This window comes from Trachymyrmex cornetzi, unplaced genomic scaffold (assembly GCF_001594075.2).
Source record: "Trachymyrmex cornetzi isolate Tcor2-1 unplaced genomic scaffold, Tcor1.1 scaffold452, whole genome shotgun sequence".
Lineage (NCBI taxonomy): Eukaryota > Metazoa > Arthropoda > Insecta > Hymenoptera > Formicidae > Trachymyrmex > Trachymyrmex cornetzi.
In genome coordinates this window covers 76167-94881 of record NW_017299312.1, presented here as the reverse complement: position 1 = coordinate 94881, position 18715 = coordinate 76167, and the positions used below count along the sequence as shown (strand labels likewise).

Genomic DNA, 18715 nt, shown 5'->3' with positions numbered 1-18715 from the left:
GCAGCAGCGCCGATGACGCTTCGTCGACGACGAGTCATCGGACTCTACGTTTCACTCCCCAGTCCCCAGTCTTCGTTCGACTCCGAACGGGGACCCTTGAATTTCGTACTCCCTCCTCCCCGAAAATGTCGCCATTTGCACGGTCCTCTGTCACCGTCTCCTGACGCGCGGGCTACTCCGTGATGAACTTCTTATCGCGCTCGCGTAGATCTCGAGCTCTCGGCGCGCTCAACTCGATCAACTTGATGATGGGCGGTGATCGACGCCTCTCGATCAACGTTAAACGTCGCGTCGTCGCGCTTGGCTAATTGTGCTCGCCCGTGCATCGTGGAACCGCCTGCGTTTTCAACCTGTCCGTTGCCAATCCCTCGTACGGGATTGGCGCGTGACGGCTTCCGTCGTGTCATGTCGGGAGTAGTTTTGCGTATTTCGTCGTTAATTCCGCTAGAATTCCGATCCGTGACGCGTCCTACTAGCTGTAGGCTATAGATAGATTTATAGAGAAGAAACAGAGAGAAAGAGAGAGAGAGAGAGAGGAATATAATCATTGCTCGCTCGCGTTAATTCTCGTGTTTTGATGATTCACGTATTTCGATATTTTCGATTGTGTCCGTTAATGATTGCCGCAACAACAGGTTTTAGGGACCTACATTCGATCGCGACTGCTCGAGACAGCCGCTTTAAGCAAGAGCATAGTGTGCGACGTGAACACGACGAATCGTCCAACGTAGATAAAAATTAATCCGTGTAAACAAAAACGCGACATGAAATGCTAGCTCTCTAAAACTTGAGTGAATCTCACTCTTAAAAGTCTTTTTTCCTGCACTAGATTGCACTACAACTTTCTTACTTTCGCTAAATATCAAACATATATCTATCTCACTTTAAGTTCCAAAAGTGTAGAGTTTAGCCACACTAAACAGATCTAGTGATTGAGAATTGAACTTTTTTTTTTCAATATTGGCTCGATTTTTACTCTGGGTGCGATTTTACTTCAAAGATTTAGAGAGAATATTAAACAAGAATCGCTGATAATCGAGGATCGTGTATATCCACTCCGCGTGATCAATTGTGTCTCTTCTTTTTATTGCCTCTCTCTTTTTCTTTCTTTCTCTCGATGGTTGTTACTTTCATTTCTCGTAACTAATAGCGTTTCAGGGCGGTCGCTCACTACGACGGGCGTAATCTACGATTAACCATGACGTCATTGCGTTAAGTGTCCGCCGCCGTCCGGCCGGTCGAGCGTCCGACGATAATCCACGTTTGCGCGTTCGTTTTGGCGTGTGATGTCAGCGTTATTAAAGCGACAGATATTCAATGGCATGATGCCATTTTGTCAAAAGTCGCCTGGCCGATCGCCGACTCCAGCGGTCGTCGTTGAACACCGCTTCCAGATCGACATGGCCGATTTATCGTCGTCGTCGTCGTCGTCGTCGACGTTATCGATCGCTCGTCCCGCTGTTCTCTGATAATTATGTACTCTTGAACGATAATTCGACGAGTGAACTCGAAGGAAAGATCAGCTAGCTTGAAGCGATATTCGTAATCCAATCTTATATTTAAGATCATCTTAATTACCATCTTGAAATGTACACAGAGAAAAATGTTCTGCTTAAACCTGCTAAAAGATTCAACCAGAATTTTGTTGAGGCCAGAGATAGTTGTGATAATCAGAAATTCTGTTTGGCCTCACCAAAGTGCTATTCTGACCGGGTTTTGTTGATTTATCTAGAATATTCTAGAACATTTTGTGGAATTATTTTAGATTTATTTTATTGACTTTGGATAGAATCTTCATAGATCTGTGTTTTATTCCTCAACTAGTGTTTCTTGTATATGCTCTTTGCACTTCAAATGAAATAGATATGTATGTTTAATTTTTGATAAATACGCTCTGAAAAAATTCTTGATTGAAAATAAACAAACCAGAAGGTTCTGATCATATCAATAAAAATTCTAGTTATCTTCAACTAGAATTATATAATAGATTTAACCAGGAAATTCTGATTTGTTCATTTTCAATCAAAATTCCAATTAATACAGTCAGACTCTTTCCCCAGTGGAGAAACAAAGTGCAGCAATAAAAAAACAAACCTTATACTCGGGATGATCTTAAATTTAAAATCAAACTACGCTTACCGTCTCTAAAGATTCAGACCAATTGACATACCAGTTGACTAACAAAAACTACACAAAGAAAGGAAGCTTTGCAAATGTTTAAGATTCTTTAATGCGATTGGGTTGTATATTCAGATTTAGAAATTATTAGCAAAAATTAGAAACTATTAGCAGGAACTAATCATATTAAAAAATCTCACAATAGTTGCAAAGCTGTTTTTTTTTCTACTAAAGTCAACCTTAAGGCTTGTTCTTTGTCGCTGACTGGACTGCTCTAAAATTTTCTATCTCGCTTTAGCCAACTTCAAATAGTTGTTTTATTTGAAGTATAACGAGCGTATGCTAGTTCAGCTACAAAGAACAGACCCATACAACTCCAATAAATCGACTCGAAAAACTCGTATCTCTTCGAGCCGGCGAACAAGTGCGAGTGAGACAAGCACGTGTGCAGGTGCACACGAATGCACGCACGCACGCACGCACGCACGCACTGCGTATAATTCCACGGCTACGGGTTGCGTAAGAGATCACTAATCATTGTATCATACGAGTCCTCGTATCGAGCGTCGCGTCGCGTCGCAACAACGCGGATCGTTTCGAGCCTTTCCCTCATTTTTTTTTCTTCGATCACGGTCGCTTCTACCTTCTACATACAGATCGATCATCGGGTTAAAAAATAACAGGCCCGAGATAGAGACAGCGAAACTGACAATGGATCCGTTGAATCGATGCGAGATACTATCCGATTAATCGTGGACTTACAGAACGCTCTTCGTTGTTTCAGTGCCGCTTAAAGTGAAGGTGAGGTAGGAAATGGTTGTGTACCTCGAACACGCGATTCCTGATACCTGGAACGAGAGAAAGAAGCGAGATTAGCTGACGGAAAACGCGCGGATCGTCTTCGACTCCGTCCCTGGTCCCTCTCTATTTTAAGACGAGGACTCATAGACTCGCGCCAGTAAGCGTAGCGAACTCGGCCCGTGATCGCTTTCATTCAGCTTGCGGTGAGACCCGCATTGTCCCGTTATCGTCGAAGATAAGCGTTATTTACAAATGGGACGCGACTCCGGGAAGATGGAACTCTACTGATCTGAAATAGAAGTCGCTGTTGTTGCTTCGGTTCGCAGTTGTAGAACTTCGCCGAGGTACGGCCGCACGAACGGCTGCGAATGTACAGGGAAACTGATGATTACCTCTCTCTGAATTCTCTCAAGTGGAATCTCAAACCTCACACACAACAGAGGAAATATTAGGAATAGCTATAAATGTTAAAATTTCGATCTATCAGAACTGTGTATTCCGGTGTAACTGGTTTTCTTTTAAGTTGAAACCTTAAAGCGCAGGTCCTCATTCTAAAGAGTGAAAATTGAGCTAATTTTGAAAAAGTGTGACTCAATTTTCAATTTTTAAGAGTGAAATTTCACTCTTTAGAGTGAGATTTACGCTAAAAATTCCAGAGAGTTTAAAAGTACATAACACTGTTAGAAACGTAACCGTGAATTTCCTTTACATGTAAATAAAGCTCGTGGTTATGAACGAAATTAAAAGTAATGAATAATTTAACTGAAAATTAAATTACAGTCGTTACTTAAATGTAATGAACGTATGTACATTAAATTTCATACATTTTCATGAAAAATACATTAAATTTTGTGTACGTGTACACAAATATACTTTTCAGTTATAAATACACATTAAATTTAATTAAATGTCGTGAAATTAAGTTCAAATTGTGTAACTTAAAAGTATATTAAATTTCATGAAATTTTTAACAGTGTAGTGCATCGCGCCAGTGATTTATACATTATAGAAACCCATTTCTTCGTCTGCTCGAAAAGATCATTGTGGTCGAGCATTCGTTGTTCACGGAAACATACCTCGTGTTCCTGTTGACGTAACGTTCTTTTTTTTCGTCGATTGCCACTTGATCGGTATCGCAGCCAATATTACGGCACCGTATCATGCTGTCAACGAAGCCAAACGCGCGTATACGCGAGGGACTTAAACGAAGCCACTTACTCCGAATACCTCAACCCCTTAACATTAATTATCATCAATTCGCACCGCGCCATCGTTCACGGTCGCCACTGCATTCTTTTTTCTGATCGATGTTTCCAAACTAAATTCGGTCAAAGTATATCGAAAGTACATACAGACATCTTGGTTGACGAAAGAGAATCGTTGTCGAGCGTTCCTTCTACTTGGCAACATTTCAAATGACGATATTCTACAAATACCAGGCGTTATTTTCGCGTTAGATACCGTTTGTGTTTACTAGCTATTATTTTATATGTACATGTATAAAATTGATATAATATATCAATATCTCTTGTAATCAATATTAATATTTATTTAAAATATTAATATCAATTTTCTTATAATTAATATTAACAAATATTGATGATAAAAATATCTGTATACAAAAGCATGTACAAAAGGAAAAATAGTTACGAAACATAACATAATGATGAGATAATCGACGAATATAAATCTCGAAACGTGTAACGCAGCGCCGAGTAAACAAAATATCAAGACTGTTCACATGTCTGTCTCACATTAAGTCCACGGGATTATCGATTACTATTCGATACAGAGTATCAGGGAATACGAGACATATATATATATATATATATAAAATCATGTGGAGGGAAGAATTTTGGTCCTTATACAATCGGACGGGTGCTATTGTGTTTCGCGCTTGCGTGCTACGTAATCCTGCGGTCAACCATCGTGCTTTTTTCCCTCTTTCTCGTTTCTTTTATTCATTGTTGCAGCGGAAGTGCACACGCATGACACACGTTTTCCGGAGCGGTAACAAGTCGGAAATTCAAGTCACAGGCGGCGAAGCGAATCGGTCTCGCTGATAAGCGACTTGTCAATCTGCGTCTTTCGTGAGTGATCTCCGTCGTGTATATCGATCTCGATGAGAGAACAACCAGAGTTGCCAGGCGAAAGGGAATACATTTCGCGAATTAGAACGCGCTGTTGCGGTCACAACTCACAACGTAACGATGTTCACGCTAGCGAAACATTCAGCGTGGGATTTCCGGCCGATGGATGATGACGAGGGAAACGCGGCGTGAAAAGGAGAAAAGCGCGATGCCGTAGGATGAGGACGCGCGTAGCCGGGTGCGAGAGCGTTGCGTGGTGCGATGCACCGGTACTTGGTGTAAGGAAAGCCAAGCGGCGGTGAACGACCGTTGACACAGATCCCGAGTTGAGCGAACGTCGCGGCGAGTAAAATAGCCGGCACAGTTGAGCATTCTACTTTACATCGTTAACGGAACGATGCCCGCTGCACGAGTAATTAAGGGAAAAAAAAAAGGGATCGAATGACAGACGTGGAACCCCCGAAACCCCCTCGGAGAATATAGGGAATCATATCGTAACGCGTACACGGTGTTTGCGTCGTTGCACGCACACGATTCCCGGTAGGGCCCCGCAACTTTATTGATCGCACACCGGTAAGGTGTCCATACCTCGCACCGGATTCGGGAGAAACGAGTACGAATGCCGCTTTCGCGTACACGAAACGGCATGCTTCGGCGAAACACTAAAACAGACCTTCATTGCTTTCAGTTTTTACTTGTTCTGGTCGATTCCATACTTCATTGTTCGCTGTTCTTAGAACAGATGCGTTAAAAAGTTTTTAATTTGCCACGCGATGCGATTGTTTATTTCATATTGTTAGAAATTTAATTTATTAATATTAATTTAATATCATTGAATTTTGATATTAATATCAATTTTTAATATTATTAAATTACTATTAATATTTTTCTTTTTTTGGTGCTTTTGCGCGTTCCTACTTTTAATGCCTATTACACGGTGTCTACAATGGAATAGTAAGTCGTAAGAAATTGACCAATCATAGTCGAATGTGAAGAGAATAATTGACTATGATTGATCAATTTCTTAGGACTATTCAGACTTGCATAGCTGCATAAACGTATGCACAAAGAAAATTATTCAATCACATTTTGTGTACGTCTTTATGGTAGAAATTCAATTGTCTGTATAATTGGATAATTTTCTTTACGCACATAATTATGCAACTATGCAAGTGTATCTAAATAAATCCTTAAAATTTGCTACTCTATTAGTGGACATCGCTTTACGCGATTTGGAATAAATAATGCCGAAAATTTATCAAGGCATTTTTGCTAGCTAGTGATGATATTAGAACATTATTCTTTACAGTTGCCGATACTTGTACGAGGCTCGAAGATGGCAGATACGAGCCAACAAGCATTAAGCGAGCCTCACCCCCCCCGCCGATATCGATGCGGTAAGTTTCGCAGAATATACGGCGGTTCAACGTTTCTTCAATAATAGAAATCGAAGAAAGTTTCAATGGTTATTTATTCGAATTTCGCCAGCGCAAGAAAGGCTTGAAAAGCAAACGAATTACTCCAACCGTGTAAATGTGTTAAACGAGAGAATTCTATTCATTTACAGGATATGAGAGAAATGGAGAGGAGAAAGAGGGTCGAGATGATGATGAACTCACGAATCTTCCGGGAAGAGCTGGAACGTATAATTGAGACACAGATGAGGGACGGTGCTGGACCCTCTGGTCTCCTGCAACAGATCTCTGACATGATGGGTGCACAGGGAGCCCGGTTTAACGGCAATGTGTTCAAAAGTTAGTCCTGCTCCGTTTGAAATTATTATTCCTTGAAAACGCCCTCCCCTTCCCCCTTTTTTTAGTCTGACTTTATTCTAACCCGGTTCATTCGGAAATGTGTAGATTCGAATTGCGTCTTGCCTATCAACGACATTCGCGGCGTGGAAAGCATGGGATACGCCAAGGGCGAGAAATTGTTGCGATGTAAGATGGCGGCGGTGTTTAGATTGCTTGATCTCTACGGATGGACGCAGGGAGTCGGCGGGCAAATAACTGCCCGTCTTAATCAGGACCAGGAGCACTTTTTGGTGAATCCTTACGGGCTACTCTATCACGAGGTTACCGCCTCGAGTTTGATCAAGGTGGACATGCAGGGCACGATTGTCGAGCAGGGGACGACAAACTTTGGCGTGCACATCACTGGTTTTCAATTACACTCGACAATACACGCAGCGAGACCCGATATCAAGTGTATTATTCACATTACTACTCCGTCCGTTACCGCTGTAAGTAAATGTTTCGTCTCTAGTTTCTTCACTCTGCGATGATCCATTTCTCGTTTGTCTCGTATATCTTTTACGAGCGTTTGCATATTCTCGATTGCGTGATATCACTTTAATAGATTGATGATGAACATTTATTAGCTCTGCTTTGAAAGTAATTGACTGACGTACGCGTGATATGATACGTAGGTTTCCTCCTTGAAGTGTGGATTGTTACCAATCGGTCAAGAGAGCATAGTGATAGGTGAAGTGAGCACCCATCAATACATAGGAGGTTCCGTCGAGCCGGAGGAACGGGAGAAGATTGCTAGAAATCTCGGGCCGATCAATAAGGTTATGCTCCTGACGAATCGCGGCGCCCTTTGCTGTGGAGAAACAGTGGAAGAAGCGTTCTTTAACGTTTACAATACTGTAGTCGCCTGCGAGACGCAACTAAAACTAATGCCCGCAGGTGTAGATAATCTAAGCCTTATCAGCGAGGAATCGAAAAAAGCTATATTTGAAGCGTCGCGAAAACCGCCGATCCCGCAGCAACAAAGCTCAGCGGTAGAGTCGTCCGCTCTCGCGGAGAAACTCGAGAAACGCTGGAGAATTGGCGGCGCTGAATTCGAGGCCCTTATGAGAATGCTTGACAACGCTGTAAGTCCTACAGAACCATTCACCGCTATAATACTTGCATCAGAATTCATCTGAATGTCGCGTTTCTTCTTTTTTCTCAGGGATTCCGTACGGGCTACATATATAGGAATCCACTTGTAAAGGGAGAACCCCCAAAACCACGAAACGATGTTGAAGTTCCACCGGCCGTATCGTCTTTAGGATATCTGCTTGAAGAAGAGGAATTATATAAGCAAGGGTAAGCTTCTACTTCCCTTCGAACATATTTTGTTTCGATATTATAGAACTAAATCAATGCTTAACTGATTTTTCTTTTCTCAAACAGGCTGTGGAAGGGCGGACGTAAAGGCACAGACAGATCCCGTTGGTTAAATTCGCCAAACGTTTACCAGAAGGTTGAAATCCTGGAAACTGGAACACCCGATCCTAAAAAGATCACCAAGGTAGAAGTCATTACTTTTGAGAATAAGACCGACTAATAATTATTTACCGCACGATTTCGCTCGAGGCTAAATTTATTATAAGCAAGCATTCATATTTGGCAAATATAATCGCGTATTGTGGCTGCTAATCGAATTACGACTTCCGAACGAAGGAAAAAGGAAAGCTTTAAATGTGTCAAGTGCAAAATTAAATAGTTATGACATATTAATATACATATTAATAGTTATAACATATATTAATATACAAGTAGAACCGTTTATTATATTAACTTTTGTTTATAGAGTTTTTGATTTGAGAATATAAATCTGTTTTAGACTTTTTGATAAATATTTCCTTTTGCCATTGTATCACAAATTTAACTTTCAATTTAAAAGAAAACACTTTGTCGATATTAGATTTTTTCGTGAATTTAATATTACGGTAATGTTATTAAGATTTCATAGTTTGTTTTCCGTGAATAATAACTTTATTTTATCGAACACTGTTGTTGAAGATATTTTTAGCGATGATTGAGAAAGACGAATGCGCATATTTACGGCCGTAAATAGATAGTATATCCATATATGCAATGCGATGTAAAGCATTGGTTATTCCATTTTGTTAGCAGTCAGTTGCATTTTACCATACTGTGTTGTATAGTTTTATCTTGTTTTTTTTTTATCAAATTTCTTTATTTTATTTAATTTTAATTATACAAACACATACCAATGTGTAATAATTCGATTATTTATATCAAATCCAAACATTCCAACTCATGCTATTAATTCTTAACATGCTGATACGTTAAAATGTATCTTTTAAATTATGTAATTGTTTTAATCATGGTAAACGTCTCATTGAACAAACAATATAATATATCATTATATTGATGTTGGTTATACTGACATATATATTGCTCTTTTTAAATTATAGATATAAATTTAACTCTTGTTACAACAGAGCTTGATTTTATTTAATAAAAGCTTATTAATGCAATATAATGAATTACTTAAAAGTTCAAAGTTGTAACAAAAATCACATTTTCTATGCTATGGCCAATGTGTTTATATGTGCCTGTGTGTATGTACACGCGTACGTGCTTTATGTGTATAAGCATTGGTCACTTTATATCATACCTGATATTAACGAAAAAACATATATATATTATCTTTATTATTTAAATTATAATGTCAAAATTTTTTGATGTACAAATTTTTATCGACGTACATACAATGTAATTGTCTCGCAGTATGAAAATTATTGACTAACATGAATTATTATCATTGCATTATTCCTTATTTTATAGACACAATTAAAAAATGTAATATTTTTTATTATGAATTTATCTGTATTTCGACAAAGATTAACGGCATGATTAGATACGTAACTCATTTTTTCAAATCGTAAAAAAATGTTCTCATACTATCACTATTTAATAAACAAAAATACGAAATCTTTTATAATAATTTATAATAAGAATAATAATAAAACACGCAAAACGAAAGACAGAACGAGAGCGGTCAACATTTCCGCAAAAGTTACGAAACATGTTGAATTCCAGTCAATCGTTAGTATAAGTATCTTTATATATATATATATATAAGATATTAACGACTGTTCTTCTGTAGCTTCTTGATGTTTAAATAAAGTTATACGTGCTGTTTAAAGATGATTATATCAACTTTAATGAAACTTCAACTTTAATAACGTTCCAAGTACTATTCTTAGCTTGTAGACGCCGCTACGTTAATAAATTTAGCGCTTTCTATAATATGATGCGAAGTTATGTGTATGTTGTCGTCTACAATATATTTATTGACACTAATTATATGATTTTGAAACCATCTATTCTGCGAAATTATTCCCTATCAACAGTAACTTTATGTGTAATCTTGGGGTAAAAATTTCGTACATTTAATAAAAGTGCAATAGAGTTTTATTTTATTTTATTACTGTATAAGAGAGGTATAAAATAATAATTTAATATATTGTACTGTATTTTGCTTAAGCACGTTTCAAACGTACTTTTGCCACAATAGTTATAAAAGATATGTATGAAACATATACAAGTGTTTCTCATGACTCTGTATGAATGTGTGCCTGATCTCATCATCAAGATCTTGTTGGCCTGGTTACACAGAGCCCACTGCATTTACAAAACCAGATCAAATGACCCTTCACATTTTGCAAATCTAAGCTATTTCCTTAAAACTAAATGTTAGGCATAGCAATTAATGTTGTTAGATTGCCGAGTTGTAGCAGCATTGCATGTAATTGTATTGAATTTTGTTTTGAATTACGTTAGATATTGAATATATTGTTATACAGTTAATGTAAAATATGGATTGCAACATGATACATGGCTGCAATAACAAAATTATTATGTTGAAAATATGTTTGCTTTTAATTATTATGGGATAATCTATTAAAAGGGGAGTGAAATATATATATATATGCAGCAGGCACACATAGCATGCAAGAGTCTTATTTTATGTTAACATAGTTGCTTCTTACAATGATTTGAAGGGGGTCGACTAATGTTCTGGTTTTGTGTGTGCAGTGGGTGTCTGATGGATCTCCTACCCATAGCAGCACACCAGTCAAGATAGACGGTGCTCTTCAGTTTGTTCCGAAAAATACCAACCCAAAGGAATTCAAACAGTTACAACAGCAGGTAAGTCAATTATATTTGCATCATATCCTATTTGTCTTTGTTTCTATTCTTTTCGTATATCAGCTAGTTTGTATAATTGGGAACGTACAAGTTTGATACACTTTCGTCTCCCTAGATTAAAGATTATCGACGAGCAGAGAAAATATCGGCTGGTCCGCAATCTCATATATTGGAAGGTGTATCGTGGGAGGAAGCTAAAAAAATGCAGGTACACAAATTTAAGCATCGAGTCTTCTTGATTTAAACCAATTTAGATACATCCCATTTAATAAATTTAGCAATAAGAAAAAACTTCCCGTTAAGTAGCAATAATCATGTACTGTTCTAGTTTGAATTTGAATTGAAACGATAGCATTTTTTTAACTATATTAGTTATTTTATAAATCCCTGCAGAAAACATATATGTTATCTTTAACTTGCATACTCGTTGTTTACAAGGACGCGACAATTAGTGGTACCGGAGAACAAGTAGTTTTAGTAGGAGCCGCTAGCAAGGGTATTATACAGCGTGGTTTCCAACACAATGCGATGGTGTACAAGACACCTTATGCCAAAAATCCTTTCGACGCCGTCACGGATCAAGAATTGGATCAATACAAGAGAGAAGTCGAACGCAAACAGAAGGGAGATCCTTGTTAGTTCCATTCGTCACTTTTCTTGTCCAATCTTTTCCCGTATTTATGCATGCGTCTTGTATTTGTATCCTGTATCTTAGAATACTCTGTATCCACTTAATGTTCACCGAAATGGAACCATTAATATTACCTATTCTGTAAATAGACGATGAATCACAATCAGAATCCGAGGCCTTGTCATCCTTTAACATCAGTCGTGCGACGCATGAATCCAGCACTGCCAAGAGTCCTATTCAGTCACCAGTTTCTGTTACTTCGGAAACAGAGGAGGAGAGTAGAGACGGTAAATTTATGTGTTTAATTCACGAACGGGTTTCCATACATATCATTGAATGTATCACATTCTGACCTTTCAATATATATGTATATATTTTTATTTTATATTATTAATGAATACTCGCGTATACTCCTTTGCTACAGAACCCCGAGTATTGAGAATAGAAACGAAACAAGTGCCTGTGCCGAGTCAACCCGAAGTTGTGTTAAGCGATGGTGAGTCTTTCCTTATCTTTTTTTCTGTTTTTTTTTATTCTTCCCCAAATAAGTGTTATACCATGAGCCTGCCATAAATTTCTTAATGAGTGATTAGTAAAGTTACGACGAGACGATTGCTTTAATTCAACTCCGATTCTTGCATGGCCGTAACTTTTTATTTATGAGCAATCCATGTGACATTTGCATCTTCGCCTTTGCAACAATTTCATCACTAATCCTTAAAATACAGCACGTTATCGTGCATGAAAACATATAATTTTGCACGAGTTAATCGGTGGTTGCCTAATTTGTAATGATGAATGCCCAGATAATCGGTGGTTGCCTAATTTGTGGTGATAAATACTCAGATAATTCGCAAGATGAATACATCGGTATATGTATTTCGTGACTATCACGGATACTATGTACATAATAGCATTATCGAGCGTCACGTAACGACTTTGGATCACGAAGAGCATTTTACTGATAAACAGGTGTAAATCGTATACGTATTTATTTTTGATATGCAGTGAATGATGCTACTACAGAGTACCTTAATGAGATGCGCTACAGAATGACTGAGCGACAAAGCGGTTACAAAGGAGGTGAGTTTTTTTCTATATAGGGAAATATAGGGATGGATCTAATTTATCATTCTGAGTTATTCTCTGATACATACTGTTTACGATGTTCAACTGAAGAAATCGTATCTGGAATCATATTTATAAAATAGCTAAACTGCACATGCGACTTTTCGATAATTAATGAAAAATGAATAATTCTAAAAAGAAGAGGTTTTACAAAATTTGATTAATCACTCGTGAATATGGAGCCTGAGCTGCGATGTAAAGGCATTATCTTCAGTTCAACTTGGTATATAGTTTTTGTACGATTTAATTTTGTTTGATACATTTCATTTGGAATAAACTGCATTTCTTTTGGTATGGAATACGCTCCCCATCCGCAATAACTACATAAAACGCACATATATGCATATTAAAGATTGAGTAAATATATACATTTTCATATCATCACTGATCAAATCAAATCATGCTTTTACTATAATATCTTACCATATACGGCATGTGTCTCGAAAGCTTTATTATTTTTCTTTACTACTCGAAATAATGATTATGCTTGCACCGATAATTGATGTTCATGCACTTTTGTTAATCTCTTTTCCTCTTTTTCTGCATAAAACGCGCTATAGAATTTTTGAAAATTCTCATTTATATATTCAATCTAAAATATAAAAGTCATACTTTGGTTTTTTCTTCTAAACGATGAGTTAACGAATAGAAGAATAATTGATTAATACAAATAGCTAATCTTTTTGCGATGAGTAATAGTCATGTGATAGATGAACAAATAACTGATTTGCGCGCAATATGTTTTAAACAAAAATAAAGAGACGCATAGCTAAAGAATGGATGTAGAGCTTCTTCGGTTGTATCTATCACTACTTGTAGTACTTAGCGCAGCGTAAGCAACGAAGAAGACTCGCGCGAATGTGGAGAGTATCCAAGTGATCGTGAACGTTCTCTCCGTTTCTCCAAAGCGAGCAAACCGATCGATCGTTCGCCGATTCCAATGTCCAAGACATACATTTGGACGTAATGCTTGCAGATTGCGAACTAGCCAGCAATTACAGCAGCGTAAGCAGCGAGTGTGTGCGAAAGTACTACGGTCGGCGGTTCTCCGAGCATCCTTATAACCCCCGTTTGGAGAATGTTAGAGTTTCGACGATCGCCGAACGAAAGAAACCTCTTCTAATCACACGTACGAAAACGTACTTTAACGGGCAAAACGAGATTGCAAATGCAATCTCTCGGAATGAAATTTTCGTAAAATCGCGCCACGAGGTGAGACGGAAATTTTTCGAAGATCTTGAACGTCAAAAGAATTTAGAAACTGACTTGACAACAGCGAAGATGACTAGCATTAATAATAAGGAAAACGAGTTAATACCTGAACGAAATTCCATGGTGAGTCCAAGTAAAAATGCTCATCTTGTCAAATTGTCTGACGTGCCTTTGACAAACGCAAGTACGAAAGAACACATCGAGAATCTGAACGATGAGACGCTGTCGAGCAACAACGTCGCAATACATTCTGTGACATGGGCAAATATCGCGCAACCGAGTTTCGTCAAGCGTGTTAACATGGACGAGACGAGGCCGAGTTCGCTTAACATCATGTCCTACATAAACGGTGACAGTCAGACAGAGGAGGAAATAGAACACCATGAAAGGGCTAAATGTCCAACGATCGAGACGGTTGCTTCCATAAAAACGCAGTCTTCAACAACTCGTCCAGATAAATCGATAGACTCGACAGTCGACACGAATAACGAACACCAGCATACAATGACAACAACAATGACGACGAATACGGAAGTGACACTTGCGCACAGCTGCGCTGAAACATTTCAGCATGATAACGGTGATAACGAAGAAGACTCGCGGCTGCTGAGTAATTTATCTTTCAATATTTGCGACGGGCATTCCATCGATCATTATGAATGCGACGACAATGGGACGTTGGCAGATAAAGAAATAAATGGTGAATTGAAACCAACGGAGCTGAAGAAGCAAAGCGTTCGATCTTGGATCGAAAGTTCCATGTACGAGGGCAACTGGTCGAATAATGTAAAGACTGTCTTGTACGAGTCGTATAATGATATCGCGAAAATTGTCGAGAGCATCGACGTGAATATCACTTCGTCGAGGACGGAACTGGACGCCTTGCCTGACACGGATACCTGCGTCAAGTATAATCTGGACTCGACGAATATGAGTCTCATTTACAGCTTGACCCCGCCGGCGGCCGTTGATCGGGACGAGAGCGGCAACGACGATACTTGGCGTGACTTGGCGGATCGCTCGTCGGAGTGGCAGTCTGATTCAACGAGAAGTGACAACGATGAGCCATTGAACGATTACATATGGATAGAGCCGGAGACTCCCACGATAAAGGCAGAATGCGTCAAGTTCACGCGAGATCACAGGTTGTCAAGCGATAGTAGCAGCGCAGAGTTAGAATCCGAAAGGCATTCGGCAAGTGGCTCCGATATACTTGAATTACCAAGCTGCACGATTCGCGAACTGAATGATATCGACGGCGAAGTCTTTCTCAACGGAATCAATGAATCCGCCAACGAGATCATCGCCGATCTCAATGCGTCCAACGAAGTGTTGCCATCTAGCGACGCTATAGAAGTCGTACAGCAGATCATTGCCGAGATTATCGAGTCCATTTATGTTCTACTGCAGTTAGATTCCTCTATTCACGACCTCAGCATTGTAAGAGAAACAGTGCGCAACTTGATCAACAGTTACCATCGCGAGTGCTCGCTCGTGGAATCTATCATTGGAGCATGCATGCCGGATGTCTTCGCAAGCAGCAATGACAATATTTGTCGAATTAAAGGTTTTCTGGCGAATCTATCATTGGACTATGACGATTACGATAATCAGAATTACGAAATGGAGGTACGCGAGCCGGAAGATAGCGAATCTCCCGCCGTGATTGAATTCTGTACCGTGGCGAAGAAATTACCGACCGTTACCATTGACAATAGCGCTTTGGAATTAAACTTTCGCGTTATCAAAGTCTCGACTGACGAATATGCGAATATGTCGCCAAGCGCTCGTCTTCGTCTATTTAGTGAAAACTCGATCGACGATGATCGCGGTATCGAGATCGGTAAAACGAGAGACGGTGAAAGTGTGATGAAATCAGAAACATGGCCGTACGAACGATGTTCCTATTGCCGCGAGGAAGAGGAATCGATAAGGGATAAAACGAGTTGTTTGACGCCTATAAGCGAGGAACCGGATGATGCTTTTCACGAGGTAGTCGATTCCGTAACGCCTGCTTTGAAAATTTATGATGAATCGTTGGAAGCCTGCGATATTATCGAAGAAGATACGACAGCAAATCCCGCGAGAAAGCATATTTCCCTCGACGACACCTACACGATCTCCGAAGTCAGCTCCGTCCTTATCTCAGATAACGACGAGATGAACGATCTTGAGGAACAGTGCAATGTCTGGGATGCCTCCATAGATTGCATGTCGTATTCGTACGAGACCAAAGAATTTATGCGTCTGGAGAAAGCGCTCGCAGACAAGTCACAATTGAGCGCGTAGCGCTCCACTCGTCTTTCAGAAAAATGACACCGTGTTCTTAATTCTGGCGATTGTTGTTTAATTGAATTACCAAAGAGTATATTATTTTCTTGATGAAAAAAGGGGAAAAGCATTTCGACGATTGATTCGTCGATATACACAACCGCGTCACAACAGCGTTTTAGCTTGCGTGTCGGTGCTCTATTTAAAATTTCTTTCTCTTAATGTTCACATATCTTTGAAAAGCGTCTTGTCGAATAGTTTGTATACTTGATCTTACATACCATTTTATGCGCGTTTATTTAGTCTGTTCAATGCGCTGATTTTCTACATATCTTAAGCTAGCAAAGAAAGACATTTATATAAGTACGCGTGCAAATGTTAAATGCTAAGGAATTCGCGTTATTTTATGTCTATTAAGTTTTGATGATTCTATTCTTTTCTTTTAACTTTTATAATTGTAACGTCTCTTTATGCACGAACAAAGCGCATCTTTTGTGCGATCGATTTTTAGCACATATGAATCGAGAAAGACAGTTTGACAATTTCCTACGTGCAGTTTAGTATTGACGTTTATAAAAGTGCTAATATTGTTTGTTTTCTAATATTTTCAGTTTTGTTTACTTTTTCTTTTTTATTTTTGTTACATTGTAAACTTAAAAATGAAGGATTTTGTTGTTTAGTGCAATGTGTTAATTGGAATATTTTGCTTTATTTTCTTGATAATAAGTTTAATTGACCGTTACATTCTAATATGCACTTACACTATCTCTTTCTAACGACATTGTAACTATAAGCGAACTTATAACACATTGTGAACATTTATATTATTTCCATTAATATAATATATTTTCAAATATTTACTGCAACAGCTTTTAAGTGTTTGATGATACAAAAGTTTGCACATAACGCTTATCATTTTTCTGCACCTGTCTCTATTCGGACATGCATTAATCCTCACCGTTCATCCCATTACCTTTTCAATGATATACATACATCTTGCAAGCTGTGAATGATTGATGCTAAAACGTGTTTGCTTGGGAATGATTGATTTTGTATAACAAATCCACATGGGCGAATACACTCTGACAAGTATCAACAACCTACACCGTTTTTCGAAAGGTAAGATGTCTGTGTTTCTATCTCGCTTTTCATTTTTTATGAAGTACAATAATACACATGATAATACATAATTGACAGCTGTCTAGGCTTTATGGGATTAATTTCAATCCTTTGGCTTCCAGATTGCTTGGCAAATATATCAATTATGTCATTACTGTTGCCTACGGATTCGATCATCTTATTATCACAATGATCTAAAGATTCACGTCCTGAATAATCCGTTATTTATGTTCTAGGAGAGAATACCGTAAACGGCGATCACTCGGACGCTCATCACAGTACTTTTTCGCAAAGTAGCAAGGAGGTTTGTCGCAATACTTTTAATATCAAAGCCGCACATATACCATATGCGGGGAATCGGAAATTAATTTTTTACGCGTTTTATTATTCATATTTGAAGCGATTCTTGATATGCTTATACACAAATCAATTTAGATTACTGTTTTTTTATTGTTGGCCCTAGATTCACTCTCTAAAATAATAAACTTAAACAAATCTCCGCATATGTACGTCGGGTTTCTTTCACATATCACGTTTCTCATGCATTCGTTAACACATGGGAATGCTATTTTAATCAAACATGGAATAAGATATTCCTTGATTTATAATGTTATAAGAAGAGCTATAGAGCGTGTTTAATTCAAGCGAATTGTCGCTTCACTTTTTGCATTAATTTTCACAATACAGCCGGCATAGTCGTTCATAGATTCGCCTTCTACAAACTCTTCTATCGTATCGATTTGCATGCGACCAGATAATTGGCTAATAGAACGATTAAGCGTGAAAGTTCGACGCTCTATGCATGTGCATGCAGAAAGGTTTATGGTTACGGTTGGGACCTTCCGTGTTAAGGGTTCCATGTCGCAGGATGTGAGCGTTAGCGAGGAATCGCCAAAGAAGGAAAAGAAGAAGAAGAAGGGCCTTAGGACGCCATCCTTCCTTAAAAAGAAGAAGGAAAAGAAGAAGTCGGTCGAGGCGTAGGTAGTCGTAGCTCAGGTAAGCGATCCAGTCAATCTGTCTGACAAGTAAACCTTAAGAAATGTCAGACGCCGATTTTTCTCAAAATTTTTACAGTTGTTTCTTATGATAAAATAACAAGAAATCTGTCATTAATTTCAGCCCAAATGCGTGTCTGTTAAAAAAAAATTTTTTGTTATTCTTTACAATTACTCAATTTTTATATGTTTAAAGCAATATTTCTAACAAATGAATCTGTACTCGATTTTTTGAAGCTCGATACGCATATAGAACACTAAAATAATAACAATAATTATTAATAATAAAGAAACGATTTCTCTTGAAAAAACTTTTTACAGAAATAGAGCTGGGTGCTCATCTGGATTAACCTCACGGTATCCTAATTCAAAAAATCACTAACTAAATCGCTATTA

General features: G+C 38.4%; 1 protein-coding gene across 3 annotated transcripts in view; it reads left to right on the top strand.

Annotated features, from left to right (window-relative positions):
* The first annotated feature begins 6388 nt into the window (after positions 1 to 6388).
* Positions 6389 to 18715, top strand: part of hts (adducin 1-like protein hts) — a 13671-nt gene continuing 1344 nt past the window's right edge. Inside the window, exons 1-14 of one of the 3 annotated variants that reach the window (XM_018513166.1) lie at positions 6389 to 6406; positions 6577 to 6763; positions 6869 to 7251; positions 7438 to 7887; positions 7968 to 8104; positions 8192 to 8309; positions 10850 to 10963; positions 11079 to 11171; positions 11402 to 11597; positions 11744 to 11881; positions 12019 to 12090; positions 12603 to 12677; positions 17561 to 17628; positions 18192 to 18320. In XM_018513166.1, the coding sequence (XP_018368668.1) occupies positions 6580 to 6763; positions 6869 to 7251; positions 7438 to 7887; positions 7968 to 8104; positions 8192 to 8309; positions 10850 to 10963; positions 11079 to 11171; positions 11402 to 11597; positions 11744 to 11881; positions 12019 to 12090; positions 12603 to 12677; positions 17561 to 17628; positions 18192 to 18305 (2142 nt within the window). In that variant the 5' untranslated portion in view covers positions 6389 to 6406; positions 6577 to 6579 and the 3' untranslated portion in view covers positions 18306 to 18320. Of the gene's footprint in view, positions 6407 to 6576; positions 6764 to 6868; positions 7252 to 7437; positions 7888 to 7967; positions 8105 to 8191; positions 8310 to 10849; positions 10964 to 11078; positions 11172 to 11401; positions 11598 to 11743; positions 11882 to 12018; positions 12091 to 12602; positions 12678 to 17560; positions 17629 to 18176; positions 18321 to 18715 lie in introns of all 3 variants that reach the window. The other 2 variants (XM_018513168.1, XM_018513167.1) reach the window with 2 other exon arrangements.